Source organism: Leopardus geoffroyi, chromosome D2 (assembly GCF_018350155.1).
Source record: "Leopardus geoffroyi isolate Oge1 chromosome D2, O.geoffroyi_Oge1_pat1.0, whole genome shotgun sequence".
Classification (NCBI taxonomy): domain Eukaryota; kingdom Metazoa; phylum Chordata; class Mammalia; order Carnivora; family Felidae; genus Leopardus; species Leopardus geoffroyi.
Window position 1 is genome coordinate 20,847,050 of NC_059334.1, and position 27,839 is coordinate 20,874,888.

At 37.7% G+C, this 27,839-nt stretch overlaps 1 protein-coding gene across 1 annotated transcript in view; it reads left to right on the forward strand.

Moving 5' to 3' along the window:
• The window catches only part of BICC1 (BicC family RNA binding protein 1), a 287,220-nt gene that overhangs the window by 169,228 nt on the left and 90,153 nt on the right, over window positions 1-27,839 (forward strand). The window contains exon 3 of the mRNA XM_045437456.1: window positions 6,759-6,828. Coding sequence (XP_045293412.1) covers window positions 6,759-6,828 — 70 coding nt within the window. The remainder of the gene's footprint in view (window positions 1-6,758; window positions 6,829-27,839) is intronic.

Consider the following 27,839-nt stretch of genomic DNA (forward strand, 5'->3'; position numbering starts at 1 on the left):
ATAAAAAAAGCAGTACTATTACTCTTTGATCAGGGTACGTTATGCCCTATTTACAAAATACAAATATGAATTAAAAAGATGTTAACAGAGCTGTTACATATCCACAGGATACTATCTTCATCACATTTTTCATCATGAAAAAGTAACTTTTATTTGGTTTTTATTTAAAAAAAATATTTTAAGTTTATTTGAGAGAGAGAGAGAATGCACACATGAGCAGAGGAGGGGCAGAGAGAGAGGGAAACAGAAAATCCCAAGCAGGCTCCGTGCCGTCAGCAAGGAGCCTAATGCAGGGCTCAACCTCGTGAACTGTGAGGTCATGACCTGAGTTGAAATCAAGGAACAGATGCTTAATTGACTGAAACTGACTGAGCAGGTGCCCCATGAAAGAGTAACTATTAAAGATGAACTAAAAAGTATATATTCTTTCTGATGTCAACAATCTTAATTGCTTTATATGTTTCAAAATTGATATTCTTGGGTTAAATACTTTTGTTACTGTAAATATTTCTGTTCATCAGATCTGAAATTAGCATAAGAATTAAATTACATTTCCATTATTAATCCTCTGTTAGTAATGAGTAATGAGTAATGAGTTAGCAAGTTTGACAACTTAAACTTAAAATAGTTATTTTTCAAAATATTTCATCTTTAGATAAGCTCCTCTAAAATCTCATCTCTCCTCATGACATATAGAATTGCTGCTTATAGTGAAATAAAGAAACCTAGCTGAAATTGACAGAATTGAGAAGATACTCTCTTGACAATGGAGGTGTCCTGAAGTTGAAATTAACATATTTGAAATGGCTTAAACATATAGCACCCAGAATTATGAGTTAGAATAAATATTTAAGGTGTCATTTAGTGTTTACTGAAAATGATTCAGTAAACATTTGAGCTTTGATTTTTTTTTGAAGGTAGAAACCAGGGCAATGATATTAAAAACAAAACCAAGAAAACTAGCTGGAACTCACTCCAGGATTTTTCTTCCTGAGACAGAAGATAATCATTTTCTTCTTGGAGATTTTGTGGTTTGCACACCAAAGCATTTGCTTAACTGCCATGATAATGCATGGCGTCCTTGCTCTACAAGGAAGCATTAGCCATTTTAAGTGTGTTTCCCAACTTTCAGTTCAAATTTCACACATCTTATTTTTTTTGGAGAGGGGTTGGTCACTGTTAGCCACTTAATTGAATTATTCCATGAATGCAAATTGAACATTTTGGACAATATCCTGACTTGTTTAAGAATTAGGGCATAACATGGGTTTCTGTAAAGTGATTTCCTTGTAGAAATTAATTGGATTGTGGAAAGTATATAATGTTTTTTTGAAAAGGTGTCAGTGTTTTCATCCATTATGAGATCCTTAAGATTAACTGCTTTAGTGGTCCCATTTCTGTGATTTTTAAAAAACATCACTTTAACACTTTAAACATCACTGGTCAACAACCCAGTCTACTCAGTGACATTTATATCAGTTGTATCTACACCAGAGCTCTTAATCAAGGCAGACATGGCCTCTTTAAAATGGAAAGTAAGCACTTACGTCAGGGTTGTCTGGAAGCCCAGGGACATCTTAAAAAATATATGTAACTCATCTGTAAGCTTTCTAGCTGCTCCCCGCCCCCCCACCCCCCCCACCGCCGCCACTTTTTTCCTCTAGGAGAAATCCCAGTTTTTCCACTGATCTCCTTTAGCTGCTTTATTAATGTACATCATCCAGAATAATGAGTTAATATAAGTCTTTAAAATATTTAAAGTGTGATTTAATGTGTATAGAAAATGATTCAAAATTAGTAGTGTGTTCTTTGGGCTTTGATTTTGTGAAGGTAGAAACAAGGCCATAATAAGATTGTTTTAAAAAAGCTAGCTGGAAGTCACTTTAGAATTTCTTTTTTTTTCCTTTTTTGAGACATAAGAGAGTCATTTTCTTCCCAGAGGTTTTGTTGCTTCTTTGATTTCAGGCCTCAGCTTCTGGACCTCACCTTTTCCAGCTCCCTTATTTACCTTGATTTACCTTCCTATTTGTCTTGATGTCCATTTAGGACATCTTTTTAAAAAGTAGCTTGCTGTACACAGAGCCTTTCACTTGCTTAGTGCCCTGATTTCTGCCTCTGCACCCTGCAGTCTATGTCCTCTTCTACCGGGGCTCATGCTTCGGCCCCTGCTCTGGTAATCCAGCTTCAGTCCTGGCCTTCCTGGACCATCCTCCCCCAACACTCCCACCAGAGAACTGGTCTTCCTCCTCCCCCTGATTAGAGGCCCTTTCACACTTTACTATTCCATAACTGGCTGAGGCTAAAACCAACTGTTAGTATGCAGTGACTGTGCTGTAGGAACTGACTTGGAGTCATTGGAGGTGATAGTTTAAAAAGCTTCATTGATAACTTCCTAAGGGGAATTTTGACTTCCTAAAAGTGAAGTAAGTATTGCCTCTTCCTATTTGCAGTTACTTTCCTGGTTCTTAGAGTAGTGAGCAGTAGACAAGCACAGGTCCTGTATGTCTTTGATTTATGTCATGTCTTCAAGTCTTTGTGAGCATGTCCATGTGCACATCCATAGGAGGGAGGAGAAGACGTGAGACACATTTGCTGTCCTGGATTTATGAAGTGAGCCTTGAAGCACCTCAGCCACACTGAATCACCCTCAAATCCTCTGGAGTACCTACCCTCCTTCCTTCTAGACCTTTCTTTTTTTTTATGTTTATTTATTTTTGAGAGAGAGACAGAGTGAGAGCAGGGGAGAGGCAAAGAGAGAGGGAGACACAGAATCTGAAGCAGGCTCCAGGCTCTGAGCTGTCAGCACAGAGCCTGATGCGGGGCTCAAACCCACGAGATGTGAAATCATGACCTGAGGCAAAGTCGGACGCTTAACCGACTGAGCCACCCAGGCACCCCTTGACCTTTCTACATGCACTCTTCTATGTGGGATGCTTTCTCCTACCTTTTATCCAGCTAGCTGTTTCTCTTACTTCAGGTGACAGCATTAATAGGCATTTCTTTGGGGTAACTTTCCTTGACTGCCCATGACTGGGCTAGGACTCCCTCTATATACTCTCATATTGCCCTGTCTCGTTCTGAAACTTGACACACAGTACATAATGTTGGATTAACCTGTCCTCTCCCTTGTTAGACCATGAGATCCTGGAGGGAAGCACCATCTTGTTTGCTGTCATATCCCTAGTTTCCAGGACGGTGCCTGACCAAAAGTAATGTATGTGTAATTAACACAGGGGTTAATATTATCTAACAACCACTGTGGGCCATGTTCTGTGTTTGAGGTTTTCCACATATTTTCTTATCAAAACCTCACAACAATTCTATGAGTAGGTACTATAATTATAATTATACAGAGTATAAAAAGCTGATAAAAGTTATTTGCCCAAAATGATAGCTAGAAAGTGGCAGAGCTGGTATTTGACTCCTTCTCTTAATGACCAGATTACACACAGTGATGAACAAATAAAGGGATGTCTGAGAAGGCATCCATTTGGAGCTCTGTATGGGGACTGCAGCCTGGTGAATGACCTGTGTGGGTGGCATTGACTGGCCACACATGATATTCAATGGAGTCGGGTTTTTTTGTTTGTTTGTTTTTTTCCCCCTAAACATAGAAGGTCAGCTACAGGTGCTAGATTCCAATAACTAGCAATTTGTTTTCTCTGTAAGGTTTGACATTGACTGCCAGTCATAGAACTTTGGAGAGCATGTGGTGTGGAAGATGAAACTCCGGTTTTAGAGTTAGGGATACTAAGCTTGGGATAGTCTCTTTTCCCCTCACAGAGAGTGTCGAGGCAGGTAGGTTGTGGAGACTCCAGACTGGTGGGAAGCTTAGAGGGAGTGTGTGTAAAGTAGCATTTTGACTTGATGGCTGTTATTTACTACTAGGGTATTATCTCTGGCATATTATTTTCTATCATGGAGCGTCTATTGGTATTTAATAAAAAGATAATACTTATGCAGGGTGATTTCTAGGAACTTCTGCAGATGATTAAGATTTTAGAAAGTTATGTCTTGCCACCATATGTTGACAAGGAGACTTCTCTATAATAGTATTATAATTGTGGCACCCAACATAATTTACTGGATTAAATGGCCAAGTTATTTAATTCAGAAAAAGAAGAGTATCCAAATTATAATGCTTCCCCACCAACAGCATTATATATAGTATGGTCTCATTTTTCCATTTTATGTCTTTGGCATAAAGCAACTTAGAGGAAAATTCTGAATCAATTTTTAGTCACTTTGAAGATATATGTACGTATAGTAGCTGGAACTATATAGCTGGACTATAGGAGAAGTCCCTCCTAATTGGAGCTTCCTCCCCTCATTCAGTGACTGTTGAACTTACCCAGAAATTTACTTTTACTTGGCTTCAGGACTTAAGTGATTTTATAGATTATATTTTAGGGAACCTTTATTAACCACCTCCCTTAACTGGCCCTTTCAAGATAGTGGCTGTGAGCTGCCCTTGTGAGCAGATCCTGGGCTAGCAGCTGGTTTACTGTTAAGCGGTTGGCTTTTTTATCTGTGTCCTTGACTGGACTGTAAGCTTGTGGATGCCAGGAGTTGTATCTTATTCATAGCTGTGGGTCCTGGCACTTGTGGAACCTAGGTAGGCTGTTGATAAATATTTGTAGGATGTTAAAGCCACTTGTTATGCACAAATATTAAAGCATATATACATGTTTTAAAAAGAGATCCTATGTTCCGTATGGTTTGGTCATTAAAATATGGTCTTTACAAATAGCCTGGCATTTTTATCTCCACTCTACTGCTTCCTACCTGTGTGAGGAATAAAGAAGTCTGCTTTGTAAGCATGCTATGAAGATTCATTTACCCAAATATATCCTGTGCTTGCTGTGTGTAGGATAGAGAGCTTTTATTTTGCAGAGACAGATTATAAACAAGTAAATACAGAAAATAGGAGAATTTCAGAATACAGTAAGGGATAGGAGAGAAGTCAGCACAGAGAGATGGGAAGAAGAATTCCAGTTGGGGTCATGCAGGAGTGGAAAGGGCGAGTGAGCGTGGGCACAGAAGCCCTATGGGGAAAGCCTGCTGGCATGTTCCTGGGAAGCAGAAGAAACTGAAGAGGATAATATTTATTTACTTAATTTTGAAATATGGATTAGAGCACATTAACAAGGACAACATGAGATGGGAGGAGAAGAAGCAGGTCCAGGTCTTAGAGGGTCGAGGTAACAAGTTCACCTACTTTCAGGGCCAGGCCAGTACATTGACTTAGTGAGGACTGTGTGACCTCATTTTTGTTTTTCAGTCTTTAATAGAGATACACAGGTATAGAGAAATATTTCTCTGAGAAAAATAGCAGTATAAACACCATGATAAATGGCAAGTGAGTAACACAAATGTGATGATAATGGCAAGTGGCTCTTGACCTCAGTGTGAGAGACCCAGTGGGGGCTGTGGGGTACAGCCCAGAACCTTCCTGGACCTGATGGAAGAGGGCATCTGGTCCTCAGTGCCAGCCAAGTGTTGCCATGTGGGAATGTGAGCTCCAGGTGCTAATCTGTCAAGTTTTCCAGAGAACCAGAAATCTTAATTTCTATGTGAAATTCCCAGAGTTAAAAATGTTGGCTCACATTTTAAAAACCTTACGATGGGTAGACAAAGTGCATCTGTGAGCTGCCTGTTTGAAACATCTGCTGAAAGTTCTTTTATGCTGTGAAAAGGGGGATGAAGTGAAGTACAGTGCACGTTAACATGTTAAGCATGTAGCCTTATGTCTACGTAAGACATAGACTGTGCTGAAGGGATAAAGGTATTTTTTATTAATCTCATTGTGTTTAGTTGTCTTCACCTTTAGTTTGTTTAGTTAACTAACACTAAGTCCATATTAAAAAGTATATATTACTCTACTATTTGAAGTGGTTAATGTATGCTAGTTGCTGTTATTTGCCTATTAACTTGTTTAGTTGTTTGCTCTATCAATTTCTTTGGTGAATTTTGTATTCATGGTACAAAAGTAAACCTTAATCTAGTCTTATTCATGTGATAAGAGAGGAACAAGGATGAACATTTTTTGGTTATTCTTGTTTAATTGCCATCTACTGCCTTAGCTCTGTGGTTGTTGTTTCCCTCACTTGTTCTTGCACCTTGGCACATTTGGGTCCAAGGCCCCCTGGCCTGTGTTAGCTACATGGAAGCGGAAAAGAACTGGGGCAGAGATGCCATTTTGCACTAGGCGAAGGATGATGGGAATGCAGCCTTAGGACATGATGTCGTATTTAGAGGTTTTTCATCAGTTTTAATGAAATACAAATGTGACCAGAGCAAGTTGTTATTTTTTTTCCCAGAAAAAAAAAATCTTCATTTAGTATGGCCTAGCCCACGTAGTTTTGTATTACAAGGATTATATTTGGTGTGTTGCAATCTGTTGGCGATGGTCTTGGGGAATTTTATTCAGCGCAAGCATCTCTGAGAGTTCTGGCGTCAAGTGGGGTCAATTACTTGTTCATGTACTTTTGGTTTTGTTGTCTCTATGCTAAAATTCTGGAGCATCACGGAGAGGAACACTGGGAGTAACAAAATATACTTGAATATTTTTAATAGATTAAAGGCTTATAAAAATGAGTATCTCTTTTCACCAAGTTTTTCTTTTGCATTATTTTCAGATGAGATCACTTTATCAGCATGAGACTAAAGACTTGAAAATAATTTTTTTAGAAGAATCTTAACTGTAAATACAAGCTCTTAATTGAATCAATATTTTTCTCTCTTAATTTTTGTTACAGATCATGGAGGAAACAAATACGCAGATTGCTTGGCCATCAAAACTGAAGATTGGAGCCAAATCCAAGAAAGGTAAATCATGAGAGATGGTGCAATTGGTGGCTTTGATAATGGAGACTGGAATTACTGGGAAAAAAAACCCTGGAGGTTTGCCGGGAGAAAATCAACCTTTATTCTTACCACATATGTCCCAAAATATTTGTGTAATAGCAATATTTTGGAAGGCTTATCATAATTGAAAATTATGCCTTTTATCCAACAACCAAAACAATTAAGTATTTTATTATAATGGAAATGTTTTTATAGGAGATACCATAGCAAATTATGATTTCAGTGATGCCCTTTCATTCAGTGGCCGTAAGTAATGGTAACTCTCCACGTGTAATAAAGTGTTTTCAATACATAAACTTCCAGTGTTTATACAGTAGGCATCTTTTTTTGTACCACACAGATTTAATAGCTAATTTTTTTTCTTTCCAATGTGGTACAAACCTTAGATTTCCTTTCTTGCACGCTTCTTCTTTTCATCTGTCAAACAGTGATGAATGTGCTACATTTCTCTTTTAGGCTGAGAATTTCCCTTGGGTGGCCTTTCTTCTGCTATATTCTAGAACACACTATCCAATGCATGGATGGTCAGGAATGGAAGTATAGGCACCTTGAGTTTTCTTCCAAGGTTACATAGTAGTTTCAAGTGATCTGCCAGTATATGTTTTTATGAATTGTTTTCCAAAGTATAACCTTAGTCTCAACAAACTTTGTTGTGTATACAGTCATTAGGAGATAATGAGAGATACCATCAAACAATTCAAAAACAATGATTATGCAAGCTGAACATTATCTGTTGTGGTCTAGTTTTTTTGTTGTTGCTGTTTGGTTTCATATTTGCTTCCCCTTCTCCCTATTACTTTTATTGCTAAATAATAATAAACATTGCGGGATTTGTCAATTTCTTTTCTTATTTTAGTTTAGAATGCTTTCCTTTAATCTCATTTTATTAGTTACTCATCACATGGAATGTAAATTATCCTACGGTTGTTGTTGTGAGTACTGTTAGCGGGACTTCAGTGGACTGATTGTGGTGGCAAGAGCTGGGAAGCCTGGGTTCTCACCAGCATAAGAAAGCATGGTGAATTTCCAAGTATAATTACATAGCTAGTATACACCTTGCATTTGCCAAGTGCTGTAGGATATATGCTCAATCTTCAGTGTGTTGAGATGTTTTATACTCATCATGCTGAAGAAGAAATTACTCAGTGGATTACCTACCTGTTTGGTTGTTTGTGGCAATTTAAAAATTCCTAGCCTACTACTTGAATAAATTGGAACTTGAGCATAAATTGGATTCTTTTTCCCTATTGTCAGATACTTTTACTTAAAAAATGTGATGAACTTCATTACTATCCTAATCAAAATGTAATTTGATCAGTCTCTAAAAATCCCCAAGGAAACATGAATATTAAAATGATTTAAGATAATTTTAGATGGCTTATTCTCTTGCATTACCCATGCTGTGTTTTCCCCCAATTATCATGAGAAACTTGGAATTGATTTTTTTATTCAAAATGTGGTTACAATTTTAGAGATTTTAGATAATATGGAGAAAAATAGATGAGGTTAATGTTTTAGCTTAGTTTCCAGTCATTGACACACTTAACCCATTCAGAATAGCCAACTATATTCCACATTTTGATTATAAATTTTTCTTTGAAAATAAAAGTATTTCGGCAGTACGTTTTGAGGGCGTTTAGCATAATTTCCCCGTGGTTAAAGTTAACCATTGGAATTGTGCCTAAGAATTGATCCCTCCAGGCCTATGTCTACACACATCATTTTATTTTTCTATTATTTATGAAGTGCTATGAATGTACACAGTACTGAATGATGAGTAGAATGTGCCAAAAGAGAGAGATTGAGCTCAAGGAAGAGAGAAAAAATCAAAAGTTTTCCTCAGAGGAATTTGCTATTCAGAATTTGAGTTGCTCTTGTTACTTAAACACACAGCTGCTGAATCAGTTTTGGCTAACATCCCTGATATGTGTATTCCTATATTAAGTTAAAGTTTTTTAAATTCAGAGATGAAATTTGTTTAATTATGATTTTTAATAAGTAAAAATAAAATGAAAATGGCAGGAGGTACTTTTGAAGGCAATTCTCCCATTTGATGTGGGTATCTGCCTCTGAATGTTGTATAGAAAACAGTTGTTAGTCTTTGTTTTAAACCTTCTTTCTTCTAAAGTATTTCTACTCAAGATATCCAAGAATATAAATGTATCTAGGGATTCATGCCATGTTTTAGATGGTTATTAAATTCTAAATCCCATGGTGGTGTGATGACTTGGAATATACAGACAATCCCCAGATGATGCTAGAGAGAATATAGCCATGGATTGTGTTGTATTTCACTCTCTAGACTTTTGATCTTATTGGTTGCACATATAAGCCTAGAGATACATTTTTCATGGCTACTGCTACCAGTCTGCCCCTTTCTTTACCCCATTGGAATTTAGTCCTATGCTTTATGTTTTAAGCCATCAATCCTTTAGTAGAGTGGCCAAATGAGTAGCTGTATGGCTACTTTGGTTGAATTGCTGGTAGGGAGCTACCTGGCAGAAAGGCAAAAAGCCAACTACCTGAATTTGCCATCACTTCAGAAATTCAGATTCTTCTCTGGAGATTCTGGTTCAGTACGTCTATGGTGAGATTAGGAAACATATACTTAACAAGTTCCTTTGGTGGCTTTTATGGTTAAGCTGACTTTGTAAGCCAAAATCTCACCATCTGACTTGGAAATACTATGATTTAGTTACTGAGAAGACCATGTTGAAAGGTAGTGGGTGATGATTGCTATTGAAAAACAGGCAAAAGTCCTTCAACAGTCAGTCCTTTTTTTCTTGATAATGTCCATCTTGGTTTCCAAAAACTGCGCTTTTATGGATTCATTAATTTTATGTTTCTGTCATCTTTGTAGTTAGCATGAATAAGTTTAGAGTGATGAACCATTGTGCAGTGCCTATGTGAAGAATAATTTTGAGTAAAATTTGTCCCTCTCTCTACCCCTCATTCGTCCTTCTCTCATTCCCTTTTACTCCTCCATTCTCTTTAACCATATAGAATACAGTGAAAAAAATGTATTAGAAATATTTCCACTTAGTAAGCATGGCATTTTGGGAAAGGGCATGTTTTGTCATACAAAACTAAGTAAGGACTATGGAACTTTTAAAAATTTATAAGCATTTGAAATTATTGGAAGGTTGATTCTCATTACAGCTAGAAAGAACTAAGAATTTAAGATTCAATATAATTAACATTGAAGTAGGCAATTCTAGGGTTGTCCTAATGGGGGTGTCATGAAGAAGAAAAATAAAGCAATATATAGTATTTCTTCTATATAGCATACATTTATTTTGAGTGGAAGAAAATAAAAATCTTTCCAACTCTTAGGTTCAGAGTACTAGAATATTCTGCTTTGAATAGAAAGATCAGTGGTTTATGTCTCTGAGGACAGCACTTAAGGATTAAGGTGTTTAATACTGTAAAACCTTACTAACAATAACTTCAGGCACACATTAAAATTTTTAATATGCTATTCTGAATCACAGCCTATTTTTTTTTTAATTTTTTTCAACGTTTATTTATTTTTGGGACAGAGAGAGACAGAGCATGAACGGGGGAGGGGCAGAGAGAGAGGGAGACACAGAATTGGAAACAGGCTCCAGGCTCTGAGCCATCAGCCCAGAGCCCGACGCGGGGCTCGAACTCACGGAGCGCGAGATCGTGACCTGGCTGAAGTCGGACGCTTAACCGACTGCGCCACCCAGGCGCCCCTGAATCACAGCCTATTTTAAAGTAAATGCAGCTTCATTAAAGTGTAGATAGCATTTTGAACAAGTTTGACTGTTTTGCCAACTAGAAGTCCTTCCAGACCTGCCTTAATAGATAAAAGTGATTTATAATGAGAATTTATCACACTGTTATGATTGTGTGGCATGCAATGCTAGATGAGTTTGTTCTCTCTTAATTAAGGTAAACATTTTTCTTATGGTCTTCTTTTTGTCCGTAATTTGCTCATCAGTCTCTTTCTTCCTAGACTGGCAAAGTTGTAAATGTGGGTGAAAATTGTTTAAAGTTTTTATGCCAAATTCCAAATAAATGTGGCCAGCATTAGTGAAGCTTTATTGTCTTTTGTTCTGGGAAGTTGTCATCTTACAGAGTTGAAGTGATAGAAACTGTTTCTTTTATGACTATTCAGGATGCCCCAGAATGATCAGGAATGAGAGGTGTGGCTGAATTGCTTGATGTGTCCTGGTTTCGAGGCGATTTGGCACCAAGTTTGGCTGTTCTCTTCCTCCTGGAATAAACAAGAGGATCATCAAAATTAGGTTTTATTATTTTTGGTTGCATTCCATCAGAACAAGTGATATGTAATAGGAAATCTTAGGTTGAGAAAAATTGAAGACTGTTCATTTTATTTTTTCCAGAGGAAAACGTTGAATGTATGTACACTTTTGTTGAGCATTCACATTGAACTAGTTGAGGCTTTTAACATTGTACTGCTCAAATGGGGCAGAGAACAGAGAAGAGGCATGGCATGGTGTGCCATGCTACAGTGTTTCCAGTGGTGAGTTACTGTCTCAAAAATTATTTTAGTCATCACAACCAGCATATAAAAAAATACAACTAGATTAGAAAAGAAAACAGAGTGTAAGAGTATTGTTTTATGTCATATATGTCACTATTTACATGTATATATAAACATATAAATATTACTAGCTCATGGTGTAAAATGAGTGACAAAGACAGGTTGGAGAATGCTGTTCTAAGTGATCAGTTCCCCAAAGGGTAAAGAGTATCCTTAGCACTGTAACCAGTACATAGTTGGCACTCAGTAAGTATTTGCAGATTTTCTGATACCTCCGTTCAGCTCAGTCATGGTTAAAGTGAAACCACTGGTAGAGATGGAGCTGTAAGCCACTAAGCTGTGCTGTGTAGTAGAAAGGTTTAAAATCATGGCCTTTACACAGGAGTGGCATTTACTATTATGAAAAATGCTAATAATGTCTTTCCTATAGATCTTTTAAGTGAATGAATGTGACATAATTTTTGGCTGACACCAGTGTGTCTAAAGCTCCTTTCAGTGGTTCTGAGTAGTAAAAGGAAACTTCAGGGAAACGATGAAATGACCTCATCTTTGTCATTCATGGGGCACCTGAATGAAACTCTCTGCCTTTCCTAGTAAGCTTATAAATGAAACTTAACAAGATGCAGCCTCCTGATTGTCTTCCAGCCAGAGTTGTTTTTGTTGTGGCTGCTTTGTTTATAAAAAAAAAAAAATTTTAACATTTACTTATTTTTGAGAGACAGAGCGCAAGTAGGGTAGGGGCAGAGAGAGAGGGAGACACAGAATCTAAAGCAGGCTTCAGGCTGCAGGCTCCACAGTGTCAGCACAGAGCCAGAAGTCGGGCTTGAATGCATTGACGGCGAGATCATGACCTGAGCCGAAGTCAGATGCTTAACTGACTGAGCCACCCAGGCGCCTCTGTTGTGGCTGTTTTAGTTAGTGTTTGGTTACATAATTGACATATCACCAATAATATTGAATACTACTGTTTGTTGAGACTGGCTGGGGCCACATACTGTGCTGAATATTCTATATATATAATCTTATTTAATGATCAGAGCAATCTATGACTTAGATGGTGATATTTTCAGTTTATAGGTAAACAAACTAAAGCACATGAAATAGAATAACTTGCCCAAGGTTTTATGTTTAGTAGGTAGCAGACCCCAAACTTGAACTCAGGTCTATTTTCAGAGCCCAAATCCACCTCGGTGAGAGTGTACCTTTCTTAATACCTTTCCTTATTCCAGGGTTTCCTTAGATATAGTATTCCTTCGGTGACCATTGCCACGTACAACTGATTATAATTAGTACTGATAACAATCAGTTTCATAATGCCTCAATCCTTGGGAATTACAGTAATTTGAAAGTAGGCTAAATTAGGCTTATCCTTACTCTTGTAGATAACATCTCCTGTTTTTCAGGAGGAGTCAGATTTAACAGTTAAGAAAAACATGAAACCATTCACAACTGTATACATATTTTAAAAATGCCTGCTTCTGAATTTTATCTTTATATTTCATATCTTCATGTGCTGTTTCATTAGGAAGAGACTTTTTGATTTGTCAATAAACTAAAACAACTTCTAAGATGAACTTAAAAGGAAAATAATCTCAGAACATGTTACAAATTCCTTGGAGGATTTTTGCTTGCTTTTTTGCTTTTCAGTCTTCAATAGCAGTTTCTTTGACCTGCTCAGTAGCCATTGTATTTCTGCCGGGGAGAAAGATTTTGTATTTAACATATTTGTATATATTGTTAATGCAACCGATCGTCAGTTGGTCAATGATAACTGGGAACCAAGAGTAGGAATTCAACCAAAGAACTAGATAAGTTGTATGCGGTGTACTAATAGTCACTCTGGTTAGAGAGAATATGGTCTAACTAGGACTTCTCAGAGGAGGATGGAGACCTTGGGTATTTCTAGTTCCTAAAGTTCCCAGTATAGTTAATAAAAGGCTTATAAAATTAATGTGTATTTTAAATATACAGTTTATCAGTACATCTCTTTCTACATGAATGACCCTATTTGTAGACAGTGCCAAACATGCAACTTTGAAATCCTTTCTGAATATGACATGTGCTCACACACACAGACACACAACACAAACACTTATGTGTGCGTGCACACACACACACACACACACACACACAGTCCTTCAAGTGAAATGATTTATGCAGTGTGATACATTATCATAACTGAAGGCCCAAGTTTGGGTTCATATCTTGACCTCTCACTGGCTCCTCTTTCTTCCCTTCTGCAGCCCCCAAGAGTTGGCTTACTCATTCATCTCATAAATGCTACAGGCTAGCTGCTGCTTCCAGTCTCTCCTCTCTCTCCTATACCAGCGCCACAGAGGAAGGTGGTTTTAGCTTTTCAATTGTTCTCTAAGCCTGAAATAAGCAAACATATCTGGAAAAATTTTTTAAAAGATTTATAATTAATTAGGAAACAAATTTGGAGTGGAATGGAGAGGTGAGAAAGTAAGTAGGAAAAGTGAAAGCATCAAGAGAATGAGAACACATGCCAGAGACAGGGAGAAAATACTTGCACAGGCCCTATATGACAAAAGAACTATTACCCAAAATATACAAAGAGCTTCTAAAACTCAACAATAAGGAAATGGACAACCAATTAAAAAATAAGCAAAAGACCTGAACAGACACCTCACCAAAGAAGATGTACAGATAGCAAATAAGGTTATGAAAAAATGTTCCACATCATATGTTTTTACGGAATTGCAAATTAAAATAATGTGATACTACTATGCACATTATTAGAATGGCCTAAATTCAAAGCACTAATAACACCACATGCTGGCCAGAATGTGGAGCAACAGAAACTCTCATTTCTTGCTGGTAGAAATATAAAATGGTACAGCCACTTCGGAAGAAGGGTTGGCAGTTTCTTAACAAAACTAAACATATTCTTTACCATGTAGCAATTGCACTCCTTGATATTTCCCTAAATGAGTTGAAAACTTATGTTCACACAAAATTACACACAGATGTTTATAGCAGCTTTATTCATAATCACCAAACTTGAAAACAATTAAGATGTCCTTCAGTAGGTGAATGGATAAGTGAACTGTGGTACATCCAGACAAAGAAATATTACTCAGCACTAAAAAGATGAACTATCAAGCCATGAAAAGACATAGAGAAACCTTAAATGCATATTACTAAGTGAAAGAAGCCAGTGCTCATACTGTATGATTCCAACTATATGACATTCTGGAAAAAGCAAAACTATGGAGATAGTGAAAAGATTAGTGATCACTAGGGGCTTGAGGGAAAGGAAGGGTGAATGGGCAGAGCACAGAGGATTTTGTAGGGCAGTGAAACTATTCTTTGTGATCTAAAATGGTGTGTGTGTGTGTGTGTGTGTGTGTGTGTGTGTGTGTGTGTCTATGTATATGTGTATGTATGTATTTTTTGAAACCCTTAGAATAGTGAATAGTTTTTTTTTTAATTTTATTTAAATTCTAGTTAATTAACATATAATGTCATATTGGTTTTAGCAGTAGAATTTAGTGATTCATCACTTACATACAACACCCAGTACTCAACACAAGTGCCCCCTTAATGCCTAGAATATGTTTCGATGTCAATATGATATTAGTGGTGGGGAAGGTGGTGCCTGTGTGTGTGGAGGAGCATATGGAAACTCTCTGTAATTTACACTCAGTTTTTCTCTGAACCTGAAATTTCTTTAAAAATTAAAGTATATTTTACAAAAAAAAAAATAGTCCTAGATCCTGGGCACAACACTTTAATCAGCATTTTAAAGTATATTACATGAAAAGATAATGTTACAGGATCCCTGGTAACTCTTTAAGTGTGAGCTTAAAAGGACCATAAAATCTCTGAAGAACCAGTGAAAAGTTTTATGAAATTAAGAATGAAAGAAAGATGGTTAGGGGTGTCTATGTGGCTCAGTTGGTTAATAAGTGTCTGACTCTTGATTTTGACTCAGGTTGTGATCTCATGGTTTGACAGTTTGAGCCCCATATTGGGCTATGCACTGTGCTTGGGATTCTCTCTCTCAAGAAAGAAAGATGGTTAAAGAGTGAATCCCACTCTTTTATTCCTCGAAAGGTGACTGGAGCCAAATCTTGATCTTCCATCTCTCACCTGCCTCTGTGACCGCTGTCTTTCTTTTTGGGATATCATCCTCTCCCTGTCTTCCTTTTTTTCCTGAACAGATGTTTTTAAGTCCCTTTCCTTTAGTGAAGAAAGTACCATCCCAGGATTCCATCTGCAGTTCTTTCTTCTGTTAAATCCTGTGAGGAGGAAGGATGAAAATACTTTGCCTACCTTATAATAGGAATTGTGCTAGATGTGTTATCTGTATCTCTTAATCCTTATAATAACCCACATGAACAACTGTTATTATCCTCAGTATACACATTAGTGAGTGATGTGGAGAGATGATACAACTTCTTGAAGGTCATAGAGTTTGAAGTGATGGAAGTAGCATATAACCTTTGATTTAAAGATCAAGGTGTTTTCTGTCAGTCCATAGCATGCACATAGGTTGCTAAAGGAGGAGTGTTTGGTCACTAAAGGAAGGGATATTCACCAACACATTCATTTAAGAAAACTCAGAATTTTTTTTAAACTTACTTACTATTTATTTATTTATGTTTTTAATTTACATCCAAGTTAGTTAGCATATGGTGCAACAATGATTTCAGGGGTAGATTCCTTAATGCCCCTTACCCATTTAGCCCATCCCTCCTCCCACAACGCCTCCAGCAACCTTCTGTTTGTTCTCCATATTTAAGAGTCTCTTATGTTTTGTCCCTCTCCCTGTTTTTATCTTATTTTTGCTCTCCTTCCCTCATGTTCATCTGTTTTGTATGTTAAATTCCTCATATGAGTGAAGTCATATGGTATTTGTCTTTCTCTGACTAATTTCACTTAGCATAATACCCTCTAGTTCCATCCACATAGTTGCAAATGGCAAGATTGCATTCCTTTTGATTGCCGAGTAATACTCCATTGTATATATATACCACATCTTCTTTATCCATCCATCCATCCATCCATCAATAGACATTTGGGCTCTTTCCGTACTTTGGCTATTGTTGATAGTGCTGCTATAAACATTGAGGTGCGTGTGCCCCTTTGAAACAGCACACCTGTATCCCTTGGATAAATACCTAATAGTGCAATTGCTGGGTCATAGGGTAGTCTATTTTTAATTTTTTGAGGAACCTCCATACTGTTTTCTAGAGTGGCTGCACCAGTTTGTATTCCCACAAGCAGTGCAAAAGAGATCCTTTTTCTCCACATCCTCACCAACATGTGTTGCTGCCTGAGTTGTTAATGTTAGCCGTACTCAGAATGTTTCTTAATTAGCTTCAAGAAGAAAGCAATCCTAACTCCTTATCCTCATTTTAGAAGCTTACTGGATGTCCATCTTTTTAAAACTTTCAATCTAGATTTATTTTAATCATTTTTTGTGCTGTTTTGCATCATCTTTCTTTCCTTTTCTCCTCTTTTTAAATCCATTAATGGTTTTACCCAAATTTATACTTTTTTTTTTTCTGGAGTATTGGTTATCAACCTAGCATAATTTTATCCCCCAAGATACATTTGGAAATATCTCTAGATATTTCTGGTGTCACAATTTGGAGGTGGTGTTATTGGCATCTGATAGGCAGAGCCAGGGATTATGCTAAACATCTACAATGCACCAGACAGTTCTCACAAGAGTAATCTGGTACAAAATGTCAATGTGTGAGGTTGAGAAACACTGAGCTGGAAGAGCAGGCTTGACATCAGGGGACTGCTGTATGAATAACAGTGGATTCTTAGAACATTTCAGGAAGCTCAGTGCATGTGTAACTGGTTTCCTTTTACAGCACTAGAGATAGGATAGTCACCCCTAAAGGTTCAGTGCACATATGTAACATAGGTGAACTGACAGAATTCCAGTGAAAGATAAAGCATGGTCATGGTTAGGTTGGCAGGTGTACACATTTTGAAAGTCACTTGGCAGTCAGTTTTTAATTATATAGTTTGTACATGTTTAACTGCTTGTTTATTCTCCATGAATGTTTTAAACAGCATCCCCAGTTGTGCCTTCTGGCTCCAGTGCTGTGGGGATGGATCTAGTTCTTGCTGCCTGTGTCTTTGATTCCTCTTTTCTGGAATGTGTAGCTATGATGTTGTGATGGTGTCTGAGACTTGTGACTGTATTTGAACACCCTGATGGTGCACTTGCAGACATCATGACCTAACCATGTGGCATTTTTTCATGGACTAAAGGAAATACCTTAAATCATGATGGCATCCTCATTTCTTCAAATGGCCTTTTTATGCCATTATGGCATGGTTTGAGGTTTACTGTAACTCTTTTTATAAACATGTTTTATACAACTATACTAACAGACATTTTATCAAAAGATATTAGAGAGATTTCAGGAATGAAGAGTTACATTCTCTTTATATCTTGTTGCCAAAAATTACTCTTAAAGCAAAATAAGTCCTGCCTGAAATAAAAATAAAATGAGAACACAGCATATGTATGTTTTGGGCTGTTTGGTCTATGCAAATAGTGATTTTATTACTTTATGAAAATGGGTTCACTTTATACAGGTATACATTTCTGCAATTGGATTTTTCCTCTTAAAAAGTAATAGAACATCTTCCATAAAGCACAAGTAAAGTAAGAAATACCATTGGGTGTGTGTGGGTAAAGATATATCAATAGTATATTTTGACAAATCTGTTTTGATAGACATTGGGTTTTTTCTTTTTCTACAGTGAATGTCAAATGTATTGGTCTACTTGTACAAGGTTTTCTGTTGCAAACATTCTTACAAGTAGAATTTTTAAGTCACAGGTAATGAACAACTTTAATATTTTTTTACAGTTGGCACCTTTTCCTCCAAATGATTGTTGAACTCCTGACAGGCAAGGTCTGGATTCTGGAAAGGGAAGATTCTTACCTCCCATATTTGTGACCATCCTCGGCCAGCCTTGATAGTGTAAAATATGGTGTCTCCTGTGCTTCCTTAATTAATAGAAAAGCTGTGCATTTTTTCACGTGTTCATGGGACATTTATTTGTACTACTATGTGGATCGTTTTTCTTTTTTTTTTTTTTTTTAAATTTTTTTTTTTTCAACGTTTATTTATTTTTGGGACAGAGAGAGACAGAGCATGAACGGGGGAGGGGCAGAGAGAGAGGGAGACACAGAATTGGAAACAGGCTCCAGGCTCTGAGCCATCAGCCCAGAGCCTGACGCGGGGCTCGAACTCACGGACCGCGAGATCGTGACCTGGCTGAAGTCGGACGCCCAACCGACTGCGCCACCCAGGCGCCCCTGTGGATCGTTTTTCTTAACCTTGGTTTATTAATATCCTTTCCCTATTCTAGTTAGTTTTTCATCTTTTTTGCTAATGAAATAATTTTTTCAAATGAATTTTTTTCTTTAATTTTTTGTATTCAGAAGTTTAAGATTGTTAATGCTTCTCTCTAATTTTAGTATAGACACCTCATTTCTTACCATTAATATTTATTTATGAGTAATTTGTGGATCATTTCTATTTCAAACTAGAAAGAAATGAATTGACCTTAAATAGTAATAATGTATTAATTTTTGAAGGATTGTAGAAAAGTATGCATTAACTTTTAGGACATTGGATTTACAAAGTAAACTATTTAAAGTTTATTTATTTTGAGAGAGAGAGAGCACAAGTGCGTGCTCAAGTGGTGGAGGGGCAGAGAGAGAGAGGGGGGGGGAGAGAGAGAGAGAGAGAGAGAGAGCGAGCGAGCATCCCAAGCAGGCTTTGCGCAGTGCAGGCCTGAACCTAGGAACCGTGAGATCATGACCTGAGCCAAAGTCAGATGCCTAACCAACTGAGCCACCCAGGCACCCACAAAGTAAACTATTGAAAGATTATATCTTCAGTATTAGCAGTATGGAAATTTAATATGCACATATACACATATATGTATCTGTGTATGTTTATGTGGCAGATGAGAAATACTTAATTCAGTGATTCTTATATAATGTTATAAATTGTTTGACTTTATTTCTGTGTATTGGGCTTTGGTTTTGTATATTAGTAGAAGTTTCTGAAAATTTTTCTAATCTGTCATAGTCAAGGGAAGGTTGTGTTCTGTTCCTACACATTTCTATAGTGTATCCGTAAATAAGAGTATTTAGGTTTTGGAATAATTTACTTCCTCTTCAACACTCAGCTTACTTAAGAAAATGAAAACCACTTTTGTGTATTCCAGAAGTACCCTTTTCCTTTCTTAGTCTGATCCAAGCTCTTTCTCAAATCTGACCCAGCACTGAAGGCCTGATTTATTTCATTTACCTTGGAGGTATATGTGAATTTAGGAAAGTGAGGGAGAAGAAAGGAAAGAGGACTTTCAGTCCAAATATAAATATTTGAAATCAAGCAGTATGTCCCTGTTTCCTTTGTTTTCACCATCAAATGCATATATACTACTCTAACCCTCTTCTGTTTTCTCCTTAGGTCAGTGACTAATTGAGTTTTTACGTTATAAGTTATATAATAGTCTCTCTTTCCACACCTACAAAATGTAATATCTACATAGTCGAGGCTTGAAAATTCATTAAATTCCGTTGCAAAATATTTTTTAGTTTTGAGTAAAGTTTGTTTCGGCAACACTGACTTTGCATTCTGTTTTCCAATCCATTATGCCATCTCACACCTTTATACATGGTGTGTCTGCTGCAGAAGGGCATCCTCCACCCATCTTTTTCCAGGTGATCAACTCCTAGTCACTTTTCTACATCCTTCTCAGATGACATGTCTTCCTGGAAAGCTTCACTCACCCTCCAGATGGAGTTTAATACTCTGTTCCCTGCACTAACTCAATACCTTCTACATATTTAGATTTTGGCACTTTTTGTGCTTGTGTTGTGTCAGCCTAGATATTTGTCTTTCCTTCTGGACTGTGAGCTCATAGACCCGTGTCCAAGGCCAAGATGTCTTATTCCCTTCCGTGTGCATGGTGCCTGCCAGGAAGGTGGAGTTAAACATTATAAGTTAAAGCTAGCATTATCATTTAAGTTTAGAATAAATTTGAAATTAATTCAACAATGATTTAAGTCATTCTGGTATCTTTTGAATAACCTGTGAGAAAGTGAAAAATGACTCTGGCAGCTAGGCCACAGTGTTCCCAATTGAACATAAATGCCTCTCACAGAGTATAAATAATCACACAAGGCTACTTCCTTGAGTATACATGAAGCAAGGTGGAGACAAGGACACTGAACCCAAAGAAGTAATTAAACATCCTTCTCTTATAAGTGATTGCTGCTGCTTTACCAATGATGACTCCACCTCAGCTTCAATCCTCTGTCTTCTAGATTAAATTTGCCAAGATAATGAATTGCCCCTACTTCCTGATAGCTTCCATTCCAAACCTGGCCTCTACTTTCCTAGGCTATCTGTGGAATCACCCAGAACGAATCTAAATTCTGCAATAAGCTTCTTGCAGTTTCCTCTTAAGATGCCCCAGTTCCTTTGGTGAACTCTTCCTCTTGCTGCAGCAAGCTAAAGAAAGCTTGTTTTATTTACTACAAATGTGTTCCTGGTGGTATTTGGCTAGTGGGCACTCTAGTGAGTGTTGGTGGAACTTAAGAAAGAAGCATTGATCTCAGTTTCTGCCTGTTGGATACTTAGAGTTTGGCCAGGGCTTCCTGCCCTACTCACTTTAAACATTTTTTTTAAATAGTATTGTTTGACATCAGGACTAGAGTAGTTCACAGGAGGAAGAGAGTGCAAGCCACAGCCAAAGAAACTCTTTAGGAGTTGATAGTTCCTAGTATGGGTCTCAAAAGGATGGGTAGGGGTGGGGCATTTTGTATAGGAAAGGCTCAAAGCTTAGAGGGATCATTGTTTGATGGAGGAAGGGAACAGGCTGTTTGGTGAAAGAGAGAAAGTTGGAAGAGTTGGTGACCAGTAAGGTTGGACTGGTGGGGGCAGGTCAGTGAGGGCCATGACCTCATGAGAACCTCATCCATTGTGTAGACAGTGGGGAGCCTGGGGTAGGGGTGGTCACAGAAGGTAATTGATAGCTGTCATGGGAATGGGGTAAAGACTGGAAGATGAGTATAGTAGATTGTATTTAGATCATATTTGGTGATGGTGCAATCAAGGAGATTTATTAAAAAGTGCACAGCAGGACGTGGTGGCTGGACAAAAACAAGGAGTTGGCTGCTGTAGCAGACGCTGTTGATACGCTTTTTGCCCATCCCTGAGTTTGCTGGGGGTGGGCATTTCCCATTCACATTGACAGCTTCCCACTCTAAGTGCTGGGTGCCTAAGCCTCTCCACCAGAGCACTTCATGCACCACTGTGGGAGCTTCCTCTTCTAGTTCAGAGCAGCCTAGAAGTGCGGGTGCTGCTGCTGGCAAGTGAACTCTCCCAGGGGCAGCCTTCAGCCAGTGAAGGACTGGAGTCAGAAAACGAATGTCCACTTCCCCCTTTTGTCTGTGGGACAGTTGTGAAGTACATTACTCATGTCTCCTCAGAATCCCCCAGGGGGATTGAGTCCCAGTAGTGACTGCTCCATACCACTCCCTTCACTGGCTTTCCTGTCTTCAGTCATATTTTCCTTTCTTCCTAACTGGTGCTCCCTGGGATCACCTCCCAAGTAAACTATCTCAAGTAATACATGCTAACTCAAGTCCTTGTCTCAGCGTCTTTTGCGGGGAAACCCACACTAAGATATGTCTCCTGGATGATTGGGATAATCATTATGCTGTGACAAATGGAGTCGGTATCCTTTCCATTGTTAATTAACGACACTGTTTAGTGAAAAAATGACTGCAGTCATCCCAAGTGTATTTTATATGTCAGTGCAGAAATATGGCAAAAATGATTTAGAGTTCACGGCTCATTCTGAGAAAAAATAATGCTCCAAACCATCTGCAAAAGTATTAAAATGATCCCAAGTGTAACATAGGCACTTGAAGCAGTTTCCAGGCACATTAGATTGTTGTCAACGAAAGGAAAAATGTATACCAAAGGGAGAAGCAAGAAGAGAGAAAAGGTCTGAGAACTCATGATTCTGGCAGGTCAGGGAGAAGAATGTCAGTGGGTAAGCAGGGCAGGAGCCCTGGCTCCCTCACCTGGGTATGATCCAGGTGGTTTAAGGATCCCAGGCCATTGGCAGCTATACTGTGATTTCTGCCTTGTTAGGGGAGCATTGATTATTGATCACAGGGGAAAGAACCCAGCCATAGGCCTATTTCTGTCCACTTGTACTCTCCTGAAACTCATGGTGATTTGCGCCAAGTTAGGAAAAATATTTCCGTTACTAACAATATAGTTGTTAAGTGTGCTCTGTGGGGATTCTGAAATATTTACTTGACAGTAATAAGCATTAGAATTTCATTCTTTTCCTATTTTTCCTCATGATCACATTAGCATCAAAATATTTTAAAAGTCAGCACTTGATGGAGTTTTATAGATAAATGGCACAAAAATTGCTTATAACTAAAGGAAGCGGTGTATCCATCTGGTTTCCATGAATAATCATACCTGTGTTCTTCAGCATTTGGAACTGATGCCTGACTATAAATATGCCCACACAGGGGTGGTCCTGTCCATTACATTCTCTGAGGAAATGAAGCCATGGCTTTCTGGAGCCTTGTGTTGTATGTGAAACTTTATTCTAGAAGGGAAAGAATAGTGTTTCTTGTTTATTTTTCCTTCTAAAATCTATTAGAGATTCTTAATTCTGTTGAAACAAGTTTAAAACATGTATTTTTTTTTCACCATTTAATTTTGGAGAGTTCTTAGGTATTATTTATAGTCTCATCCATCATTTGAATTAAAAGGAATAAACTTACTTGAATTCTTTTTAGGAGCACATTCTTTAAAAAATCAGAAAAAGTACACCTCCATTGTAGAAAACATCATATGCAGGAAATCAAATTAAAATCATGGTCACGTTAATGACCACTGAGGGAACAACAGAATCTAGAAAGGAATAGGCAGCAACTAATATTTAGGGGTGCCTGTCTATGAAAGAAAATGTTAACAGATGGAGTGGTTGCTTGAAACCGTTGTGAAATAAGTTTACTTTTATTTTCCTGTTTCATATTCATATTCTTTTATAAGAATAAAAGTTACTTGAGTGAATTAAGTGGAGAAAGTATAGAGATGAGAAAATAGGGCAGAGCTTAGTATCGAGTTACCTCTTGCAGGGTGGATACAGGCTTTAACAGGTGTTGGGGCTGGGTCAATTAGCCCTGGGCTGTTGACCTCACTTTGTGGGTCCTTCTACTGGCACTGTGCTCATTTTAGTGAAATAACTCCGATTTCAATTTCTGATTTCTATAGTCCCCATTGGACTCTGCCAGGTATGCTCATGGATTTAAAGACTGAGGTCACTGATTCGGCCAGGTACACATTCAGTAGAATGCTTGGCTTATATAGCATGTACTACATAAAATGTTTATTAAACTGGTTTGAACATATATTCCTGATTTGGTGAGAAGAAAGAAGAGTAGTAATTATGATAGATTTAAGGTAAAGGGGAGAAAACTGAGTGTAACTTTCCTTACTTTGATTAGTCTATTTGGAAATAAAGTTATCTCCTAGGAGTATAGGGGGTTGGTTTGGAGACTTGAAGAAACTAGGAGAGATTCAGAACAGCTGCTTATGTAAAATGCAATAGAAATGATTAAAAAAAACTTGTCAAGCCAAATTAGTATCCAGCTGAGTCTGCATAATATGACTTTGTAGTCAGATTTTTTAGAACAGTTATATGATTTTTCCAATTCTTTGACTTATCAGCAATGGAAAACACAGGGGGAACCTATGGTGGAGGGTGATAAGATGGGTATGTCAGAAAACCAGAGAGCAGGAATTTTAGGGCATGTGGTTAGAGGGCACAATGGTTGATCTTGGAGTGTGCTGGCACAGGGAACTTTGAAGCCAGCAGGGAAGGTGGAGAGAGGCAGGGAACTGGGAGTCATACCAACTTAAAGAACTTAACGGGGTTGAAGGTATTCAAGAGTTGCATTGGTAGGATGTTGTGGCCACAGAAGTAAGTGTCAAGTTAGAAGTCTTAAAAACGGAATGGTTGGGATTGTAATAAGGTCTGCTTCAAGGCTGGGTTTGTGGGTTACAAATGTATGACCAGTTTTACAATTTGGCAATTCTCAGCACCTTTAGGACGATTTAGCAAAAATAAATTGGATTCTTTAAACAAGCAATAAGAAACTTGTTAATGAGTTAAAACCAAGTAAGATGGAAACAGTTAAAGTTGATATGACTCCAGTTTACTAAAATCTATGTGATTTTGAAGCTGAGTAGCCAAGCTAGTATTCCTGTAGTAATTGACTTTCACATATGGAAGAAAAACTTATGTAATAGCAAGCAGTGCTTTTGCTAGTCAGTTTTAAAATGTTACATGTGCAACCACCTCATAACTTATGCATGTTTTCCAGTGAGAATTACATCATAGGTCGAAAGAAAATAAATGCATCCATGGTTCTTGAATGTTACATAATCTAGGAATTTCATGACTTCCTAGTTACATAATCTGAAGTCATTGTATAATCTCACGGCTCCTTACAAGAGGGAAAAAAGTTATACATATAGAAGTTCAATGAAATGATTGGATAAAGAAGTGTGTGTGTGTGTGTGTGTGTGTGTGTGTGTGTGTGTGTGTAATTTTGAAAATACACAAATACTTAAGTACTAGTTAGGGTTGATCTGACATCTCTTTGGCTGCTTCCCAGTGAACATGTAGGTCTCCTTTCATTTCCACAACATCAAAAGCTGTGACCTGTGTCAGCCCAAAGCTATGCACAGGATTCCTTGGGGTTACAGGGAGTGTTCTCCACCCTCTCAGCCTTTCTTTCTTTTCCTGGACTTTGACTCTGCCTGAGTAGCCATTTTTGCTCATCCTCTGAATTGGTTGAAGAGGCAGGGTCTGTTGGTGGCTTCCAAGATGTGTAGGGTTTGGCTTTCAGACTGGTAGTCCCTAGAACAGATCTGCCCAAAGCCATGGCTGCCTCTGTTCTGGTGAGGCAGATGGTGTACCTTCAGGTTTTTTATTCTTTTATACCTCCAGTTACTCATCATCGGATCCAGCCTCCCTTGAGAAGGATTTTCAAGAGATGAGGGCAGTACAGAGTCTCTGAGGATCTTGTTGTCTGTCTGGACTGTCTGTCTCTCTTCCTTTACTGCCTAGAGTCTCATTTGAACTCAGAATTCTGTCTGATGCAGGTGTAAGCTGGAGTACACTGAAACTCCCTTTGAAATACAAATATACTTTGCTCAAATCTCTCCCCATTTGCACTGAGAATTGGAGTCTTTTATAGCAATTTGGTGAGGATAGGTTTTGGGACACTTTCAAGTAGTCACTTCTTAGGTAAAGTGTGGCTTAATTTCCTGTCCTGTACCTGTTACTATGTATTAAAGACAAGGACACAGCCTTTTCTTTTGAGTTTTCTTCTTGCAAACATCAACCATACAAGACATGCATTTGTGGCTGACATAAATGTGTGCAGCAGCAAGCGATTTTGCTTAGACTGCTCTTTCTGTCCGAGACTTTTTCTGGCAGCCCCACCCTACTGTAGTCCCCCGACTCCAGGCTATGCCCCTGTGTAATTCAGCAGACATTTAAAAACATCAAATTATCTCTCTACCTTCATTTTGTCTCAGGTCCCTATTTGGGCTTCTTTGAAGTATAGATCATCTGTTCTAGGTTCTAGCTTGTGAAATTATCTTCTCTCTCATTTGCCAGTCTTTAAAAGGAGCAAGGTGGAAATGTATTCTATCACTGGTATGAGCACATCATATAAGAAAGGCAGGATAAAGCTATTTTTGGAATTAAGTAACATGTGTTTGTGTTTGTATATTTGCTTGTTTTGCCTTTACAAATCCACATGATTCTTGAATCTTTTACATTGTGGACCTGTGGTCCTCTGTCTAATCCAAGGTGCCTTCCTGGCTACCTCAGGTTTGTTAGCCTGGATTGCTACTCTTAATACAATAAATGTGGCACTGTTTGAGGAGACATTCTATATAGGCTCTTGGCTTTTCAGAAACATGTCTTTAGGGAAAAGTTAGTAAAAAAAAATTTATGCTGTAAGTTATTGAGGACTTGCCATGTTGTTTCAACTGATGTTTCTTAACAACTGTGGGGAATGGTTACACACTCTGCATTAAAAATGCCCTTTATAATTGGGGATGCCAAGACCAACTGTAATGTCAGTGTTATTTTTACTTCTAAAATTTAATTACTTAAAAAATTTCTACTATTTTTTCATATCCACAAAGGATTAGAATCTGTTCCTTGTGTAATATAATTTTAATTAGACTGAAAATTTACTAGTTTGACCACTCTTCCCTTCCCATTAAAATTAAGTCTTTGCAGACTTAGATGGGAAGCATTAGAAATAAAATGAGATCAGTTGACAAGCATGCCTATTTTCATCTAGATAGGACTATGTTAATGTGTTGAATCTTTTAACCTGTTTCAATAATACTAATATTAATAATAAAGTCAAAAAAATAACCGCTATCACTGATTGGACACCTACCAAATCAGGCATTGGATTATGTGAGTTTTATAATTTATCTGACTCTTACAAGTAATAATTCTCTGGAGTGAGCATCTCAGCTGCAGAAACAGAGGCTCAGAGAACTTTGTATGGTTATACAACTTCAGGTTCCCGGACAGGGATTTGCAGTTACTCTTCGTTTGGCTGGGTAGTTCATCCTCTTCTACAGTGCTTAGAGCTTGTGGACTAGAACCCTGGACCTGATGTGTACTCAGATAACACTTGCATGTGTTGAGCACTTTAATAGTTTAAATCTTTCTGATTTAGCAGATAATGTTTTTATCACATGTCATACGCAGATGTGCAGCCCCCATCCGTCCTGTGTCTAATATTTACTCACTGGAATTAACTGATTGCATTTTCTTTTGAACAACTGGAATTGTCCTCTCTCCCACGGTATGTATGTATGTATGTATGTATTTATTTATTTAGGTTGTCCTCTTAAAAACACACATCTATTATCAGGGAATGTTCTGCAGTTACTTTTTAAGGTTGAATTACTCAGTTGATGGTAAATATCTTTTTGTCTGTGTACAAAGGAACAAATTTCCCCGGCAGAGAAAATCAGATCTTCAGGCTATTGTTATGTAAAATGATACTTTTTCCTCCTAGAATTTGGCAGAATTGAATCTAGGAGGAAAAAAGTATGTTTGTGGGTGGGATATGGAGGAAATCTGAAGAAGCTGACTGAGAAATGTAAGCAATTGATTAAAAAAGCAAGTCTAAATGCTAATCTTAAAAAGCTTTAACTGTATCTCACTAATGTTAATGTTGGCCTTTAAAAGATGATAGAATTTGGTGTTCTTTTGTTATAAAACCCCACTGAATTTTACAGACAGAAAATGGAATTTTCTATGGGATAGTAACAAAATATTATAAACA